At 41.4% G+C, this 7,784-nt stretch overlaps 1 protein-coding gene across 1 annotated transcript in view; it reads right to left on the bottom strand.

The window, feature by feature from the left end:
- Window positions 1–411: 411 nt before the first annotated feature.
- The window catches only part of CHST15 (carbohydrate (N-acetylgalactosamine 4-sulfate 6-O) sulfotransferase 15), a 19,514-nt gene continuing 12,141 nt past the window's right edge, over window positions 412–7,784 (bottom strand). The window contains 3 exon segments of the mRNA XM_010289522.1: window positions 412–1,036; window positions 2,248–2,395; window positions 4,926–5,082. Coding sequence (XP_010287824.1) covers window positions 846–1,036; window positions 2,248–2,395; window positions 4,926–5,082 — 496 coding nt within the window. The 3' untranslated portion in view covers window positions 412–845.

The raw sequence follows: 7,784 nt of genomic DNA, 5'->3' as shown, positions 1-7,784 counted from the left end.
ACAGAAAACTCCATAAAAGCTCTCCATGGCCAGAAATGGTCTAACATCAAGCCCATTAGTGGTTTCCTGGGAAAATGTGCGAGTGATATGAATAAATGATACGAATTCATATTTACATGAACAAAATATGGAAGACAATGGATTTGTTATACTAAACGCTAAATGTGGCTTGTTCAGATTTCAGTCATCCATTCTTATCTGCACGAAATAATAAGAATATAAAACTTTCTTTGACAAGAATTGTGGCTAGGAAAGTCCACTTATCTTAAAGATACAAATTAGACTTGGAAATTTATGTAAATGCAATTATCCTTTATCTTTGTTTCAGAATTATGGAAACATAAAAACCTTAGTGTGAGTGAAGACCATTTGTGAATATGCTAACAAAAAGAAACAAAATCTGAGGTTGAATCGATTAAAAATTTTAATGACTAAATGATGTTGATAGTTTGAAAAAATGAATGAATAACATATATTGAAAATGAGATTATAAGCGTAATTGTAGGAAACTGATGCTAATTCTGTGTTGCAGCATCTTAGAGAAGGTTAAACTTCAACAACCCCGTGGAGAGTGTAAGACATAATTTTTCTGCTAATGCTTTTCCACTCTACTCTTTTGCCGGGGTAAAAGAAGTTGCAATAAACTGATAAGCAAGATGCTTTACATTCTCACAAGGAAAACGCGGTATAACTGTTGTGAAGTGTGCTGACTGAAGGTGAGAGTCTCAGCTCATCAATCAGCTTCTCTTTGGAATGGGAAAGATGTAAATATCCACGCACAAAAATAGAATTTAAAAAAATAAAAACTCCTTTACGCACTGTATTTGTGGCACTAAATTTACATATTATGTCCTCTTCCATAAAAAAGCATCATCAAAAAGAACTTGTGCCAGTTTTGTATTAAAAGGTCTATAGAAATCTCTTAAAATTGCCTTCGTTGTTGGTAGCATAGGTCCCAGACTTCTGTCTTCAGGTCGTCTAGTGTTTGATGCAGGACTCTTTGTAATCAGAGCTTCTTGTTTCTCACTTAGGGGTCCTGGGGAAAAGTAGAATATTATCTTAAAATATTTCACCAAAAATGCCCATACTAAAGAAGACGTATGACTAAATCAGAAGGTTTGCCCGGGGAAGACAAACGGAATTTGTGTTAGCAGTGATGATGTTTCAGAATATTGAATACAGGCTTACATTCATAAAATAAATCACTGTTAGTAAATATGGAAATAATATGTTTTCCTTTCATATTAATTAATCTTCTTTACAACAGGCAGAATAAATAATTTCTGGAGGAAAAAAATTGTTTTCAGAAAACAACTATGATATTGAATATAATTTCCTGTCCCTTTTGGAGCTGCAAGAATTTTACACTGTTATTTCATTTTACGATGCGAGTTGTTTAATAGCTGGTAGAAACTCCACAAGCCTCAATCATGCAAGCCCTTTTCTTAATTTCTTTTTGAGGTTGTCAACGGGATCCAAGTGGCACACAGGTATAGTGGTGCCCCTATTCCAGGACTAAACCTAAGTCCTTGACAATGTTCTTCAGCAAGATAAAAACCCACAGACTTTTCCAGCGTAAACCATATTCAGGAAGAAGATGCCAAGCGCTTCATCTGTTCAATCTGCTACATTCAAAACTTTCTTATCATCTAGACCAGTGTTTGGACCAGCCAGACTATTTTGCAGCCACATTTTCATCCTCTTGCTACTGTCAAATCAACATTGGGCAACATTTTGTCTGCCAGCGTTTCTCTGAGGATTAGCAACAGATGTCTCAATCAACACAGAAAAACACAATTTCCTCCTTCTCCCCGGCTAGAAACACAACCTTTCATCACACTCAGATTTAGATTCTGGATTGGTACATGCTGGCAACAGCATACACACCACAGCAGCACTTAGAGTTGTTTAAACTGCATGGGGTAGCTCTTGCGTCTGTGTAAGCCCATGACAAAGAAGCCCTGACTGCCTTCAGAGGCAGGACTGGCTTCCGTACGGCAAGATATACCCCTACATTCTGAATGGGTTTGATTTTTTGCTTGATATAGTCTTGTTAAGATCTTCTAACACCAGACTTTCTATGGGAATTTGGGAATTTTAATTTTGCTTGACTCCAGGCAACAAGATTAATGCATCCTTCAAGACAGATTCCCATGCTTCTGTTTTGTCTGTTAATAAAGCAAAAATGACAAAGAAGGATAATAATGATATTTTGCATTTATCTCAAAACAGCCAGAAGATACCTACCCAGATCCAGAAATTGGAACACCATGTGCATGGTATATTTAACATTTGATGCATGATCCTCCAAGCGGAGCACGAGTATCTGATCTTTGTCAAAAACTGTCAGCCAGTCCAAAAGATACACAACATAAAGTCCAACCTGTAACCTTACCTGTAAGCACAAAAAACCCAAAACAAATAAAAATTAATTCATCTTACAACCTTCTAGAGTTACAAACCAACACTCGCCTCTTGTCTTCTGGGCAAAAATCCCAAATACCTGCTGTTGAGGAACCATAAAAAGACAATATCTGAACATTCTTTAATCTTCCTCTTATTTTCAGCACAGCTTAAGGAAATCTTTGCAAATGGCCTCGCTACTGGTTAGAGATGTCATTTTACTAAGGGCTTGGCTATGCACTTGCTCCTCAGCGATTGGGATGACCCAGCCTTCACGAAGACACGGAGGGCTTTCAGTCCCTGGTGGAATGGCAGTGGAAGGGAAGATGCTTAGTCCTGCTGCCTTCTCCAGGCCCGAAGGCTGCTCGTTTTACCCTGATTGTCAGCTGCACCAGATCATGCCGCCTTGAGTTGTACAAATCTTCTGATTCGGTGTCAGGAATTGGACTTGGGTGTATTTGCTTTATCCTCCGATTGCAATCGTTAGATGTAGATCTAAGCTGCAGTAGCAGTGGCTGCTAGGCAGTGTTAATTGCGCATCGTCTGGGTACGCAAGGAGAGCGCCAGACTATGTTAGACCAGCGATGTGAAACGGCAGTTTTTCAGCCTGTCCTGACCTAATCTCTGTTTTTCTTCCCTCCTCAATTTTACATAACAAGTTGAAACATAAAAAGGGTAGTCTGGCGCGCTTAAAAGTCCAGCCTCCAACTGTGCAACCTCCAACTCCAACAATAAATATTTTTCTAGATCCCTTCAGGCTCAGAAGAGCGAAACATAATCCCAAGTCACAAGCATCTTTCATAAAAGAGACTTAACATCTTCAAGTTGTATTCTTCAAGTCACAGAACCAATAAAGTCAGATAACAATAGACTCTTTTGCTTCTTACACTGACTTGTGTGACCTACATTGATACAGAAATTCTGGTAAAGTAAGCCACATTTTGAATTATTGCTAAGTCATTATTACCATAACGTACGATTCTGATGTGCGTCTTTGGTTGCTTATAACATTAAGCCTCCATGTTTAGCGGCCTTCTTTATATCTGTGCTACAGATCACAGGGCAGCAGTAGAGCTTCCCAAGCCATTCTCCGCTCCGTAACATCCACGTCTGGACTTTTGGTTTGATCACCCTGGCTTGGCACCCCTTTCTGCAGGTAATATGCTTTTCACTGACTCTAAGTGAGGATAAGCTGATAAATGCTCCTTTCTTTACAGGTTAGCATCTATCAGCAGCGACAAGGTCTACGGCACCTCCCTTGTTTCAGGGATATATTAAAAAATAGCAAAAGAAAATTCTTCTGGTGTAGTTGCACGATTAGCAATCTAATGAGGTCACCAGGGAAAATAACCCCTCGTTTTCAATACACAGCAAACCGTGCACGTAACAGACTTTAGCAACTTGGCTGAAGCAGCAGCTGAAAAAGCCCATTGAGGAGCACGGTTCGCATTTGTGTTTTATTACAAACACCTGCTTGTGGCTCTCTGGAAAGAGGCATCCTCTGCTCGTTTTCAAAAGTACCTTCTTCAGAGGGCTGCCTGAAACAACAAATGAAGATTGGTTCTGTTCCCTGAGGACGAAGAGAAGAGGAAGATCTTTCCTTCTGGTTCTCTCTCTGCCTTTCTCTCCCCCCGCCGAAAGAAATGCATTTACGCAAGCAGATGGCTGGAAAGTGCTGCGGTAGTGCCCAGCAGCAGCGCGTGGCTGTGGAGGTCCTGGAGGCTGTTGTCAAAGACGAGCAGCTCCAGCCTACCTGCCAAGGTAAGTAAGAAAGAGGAACGTCCTGCTCGCCCTACTGCTGTGGGGCCCAAGCCTGTGCAATACACGCTTTTATGGTTATTTTGTTGAGTGGAGGAGGCAACAGCTTCACCCCGGAGACAAGGGAGGTAAGTATTCCCTCCGAGTCCTTTACAGCCCAAGCAAACAGAACCGGGTTTTTTTTTGGCCAGACAAAATCTTTTCCATATTATTCTCCCCCCTCAAACGAGTCAGTTCTACACTAAAAATGTAAATTTTGGAATACTGAGCCTGTTACACATTCCCCTGCCAGCAGTTTCTGTATTTCCTTTTATCATTTTCTGATGTGCACAATTTTTAAAAAACAGAAAGGTTTTATCTAGTTATTGGTAACCTTTTCTTGCGAAAGAATACATAATTTATTCTGATTTTGAGGCAATTTCGTACCACAAAGATCCTTGCCAGAGCTACTTTTTGGAGACATCTGCAAAAAGCTTGCACATTAAACTGTAATCTTCACTAAATGTGCCCTCCATACGTTTGCACAATAGAAAGACTGTATTATTACTGTTGGCATTCATCAGGGAACAGACTGGGGAGACAGCTGAGCCAGTACATCAGCTTTTACGTGCTTACACATATATTTATGTCATCCGCTTTACAAATGAAAAGGGAGAAAGTTTTATCTCTTGATACTTATTTGCACAGTATTTTGGTATTTTAATAACCTTGACCCGATGTACCATTAAACAAGCAAGGAATCAAGTATTCTTGGAGATACCTACGGGCATGGCATTGTTCAGGGTGTTGTTGTAGACACAGGCTCTCAGTGAGTAATCCAGCATGCAATTTTCAAACAGCTGCAGCGATTCCGCCACTTTTTCATGAAAATCTTCCGCAGATTTATTAGCACTTGCAAAGTACAGATAATCGGAGTACAATCTGTGAGCGAGATACGTGTAAGTAAATGACAGAGGAAATGAAAGAAGATTTATTTCATGACAATGGCAATCACTTATGTGAATCGAGGGAAAGGGTACACGTCTGTAACATTGCCCCACCGACAGCCTGTTCAGCCAGTGACACATTTTCTGTTCATTTTGATGGGTTTTGGCTCAGAGCAACATCCACTCCAGGGAGCTGCTAAACATCATTCCCTCTTTCAAGGTCAGCATCCCTTGAGAACCTGACCCTAGTAATCGTGTGAGCCAGTATTTTCTCATGAAGGGAAATTCTTCCAATGTATATACTTTAAATTTGTGTTATATGCGAACAGTAGAACTGGTCTCAGCTGGCATTGGTACCCCTCTATATTTGGTGCTCCGCACTGCCATGGATAGAAACAGTCCTCATCTCAAAAACTTGATTTCAAAACCAACAGAGGAATGGGGTGGGTTAGAAAGACTGATTTTTATATGATTACCAAGCTGGCTACCATCAAGGGTAGGAAAGCGTCCAGATTTCCTAGTTTTCTTCAGAAAAAGCTCCACCTCCGCTTTTATATTGGCTTTCCATCAAAAACTTCCAATTTACAGCGTTCCACCTCTTGTTTTTTTCCAAGCTGAAATACTACAGCTAGGTGAATGGTTCACATTTGTGCGGCAGCCTGCAGTGCTGCGTTCCCCAAGCAGTCCCACCTCTGCTTTGAGGACAGCAGGAGGTGGCCCCATGTATGTTGGTTGGCAGCTTGCAGGCAAGCAGAGCCTCTGCATCAGCTGCTGCTGTGAGGAAAAAGCCACCAGCAACAGGAATTTCTCTAAGCTACAGCAGAGGAGTATCCCTTCATGGCACATTCTTAGCGCAAGTTTTACAATTGCTTAATATCACTTAAAAAAGAAATCTAAATTCAAGTCTCTTTGGGTGACGATGGTGGAAAAACAACCCAAAACTTATAGGCAATAAAGTATCTACTTTAGCATTAACCCCTGAAACCTTGATCAAACTTTTCCAAGATAAACATGGTTCAAAGAGACATGGCATAAATATTAGATCGTGAATCACCAGCTGAACATGGTATTTTAATTTTCTTTTGTGTTTAGGCTTAGAAACTATGACCAGAACCCCAACCATATGCAGGATTCTGGAGACAGCTTTATGAGTGTGTTTGCAGCACACACTATGTTACACCTCCGTAGCACCCACCTCTGGACACAATTCCAGAAAACCTAGATATCTTTCAGCCTCTTTCAAAAAACACAGGTTTCTAAGAAATTACCTAAAAAAAATGTTTTATTTAGGTCTCATTTTATTGCTGCAGTAACCTTTTGTATTGCATTTGCTTTATTTATATTTTAATTTCCCTAGATTTCCACAGGTACTTAAAAATTCATCATTTAATTTAGAAAATTTAGGCCCCAATCCAGCAAAGCACTTAAGCACAGGAATAGCCCCTCCACACTCATTATTTATGTTAGTGTTTTGCAAGAACAGGGTTTTAATTCCCATATGAAGCAATGAAGACTCTCTGTTCATCTAAAAAGGAAGAAAAGGGAAACATTTGTTGCAGGATGCTTTTAATTCATTTTTTTTACATACTTTTTAGAACAAAAATTGCAGAAAACTATAGAAGATGAGGCAGAGGCACCCAGTACCCTCCCTCTGCTCTGAGATACCAGGCTTGGACCAGACTGGTTGGGCAGCCTGTTTCAAAGTGATGCCCACCACTGCTTGAGGACCACAACATCAGGTCCGTTGAGGACACGGCACCATGTGTGTCCTCTCCATCTGCAATGGCAAACCTCAGGTCCCTCATGCTGCACCCACCAAAGAACCACCCCACCAGTGCAGGGTGCGAGGATGAGCTGGGGAGAAGCTAAGGGACAAGGCCAGACAACTAAATTAGGCACACAACAGTATCTCTTGCTTGCAGAAAAGTGTGTACATCAACAAGACTCGGGCTTGCCCAGCTTGTCCCAGGGATGGCAGGACCAACTGCTTCCGGCAGAGCAGGTAAAAAGCTTCCTGCCAGCAGGCATCATGTACCGAATGGGCCCAGCTGCAATTTTATTTAAGAGATTTAATATGACTGCTTAGTATTTCTAATTATCCATTGAAATAAATATATCATTTTAGAGACTTGCTGACATCTTATAGAAAACTACGTTCTTGAAGACAAGTTCTCTCTCCCCAGGGCAGTTGAGATCTTTCTGTATTTCTTTCCATCTGTTTTTAATTCTGGGGACATCTGCCTGGAAATAAAACCTATGCTGATTAGGATTTCAGCTGTTTTGGCTACTTGAAGTCATTACCCTCGATCACCATCCATTACAATGAAATAACGAGGCCACCGATACCCACTATCACAAACCTTGATATCCCCGCCTTGGGGGATAGACCAGACCCTGCGCAGGTCAGACCAGACCCTGTCCCAGACCCTGGGCAGCACCCACGTCCTCCTGGCTACTGCAAGGCAACCGCCCCAGCACCCCGCATCGCCGATGGGTGCCCCTTCTGCCACGGCTGCTTTTGCTCCCGCAGTCCAGATGATGTATCAGCAATGAGGGCACAGGGAATCGCAAACGAAAAGAAAACAATTCGCCATAAATGCAGTAAGGGAGATGAAGCTGACTTTTCATCTCACCCTTTCTAAAGCTGGGAAAGGGCTGCACCCACATTACAGAGGGTGCTTAAAGCAGTCGGGGAAT

Source organism: Phaethon lepturus, unplaced genomic scaffold, assembly GCF_000687285.1.
Source record: "Phaethon lepturus isolate BGI_N335 unplaced genomic scaffold, ASM68728v1 scaffold14006, whole genome shotgun sequence".
NCBI classification, from domain to species: domain Eukaryota; kingdom Metazoa; phylum Chordata; class Aves; order Phaethontiformes; family Phaethontidae; genus Phaethon; species Phaethon lepturus.
The sequence above is the reverse complement of the archived record's forward strand: the minus strand, read 5'-3'. Positions and strand labels throughout refer to the sequence as shown.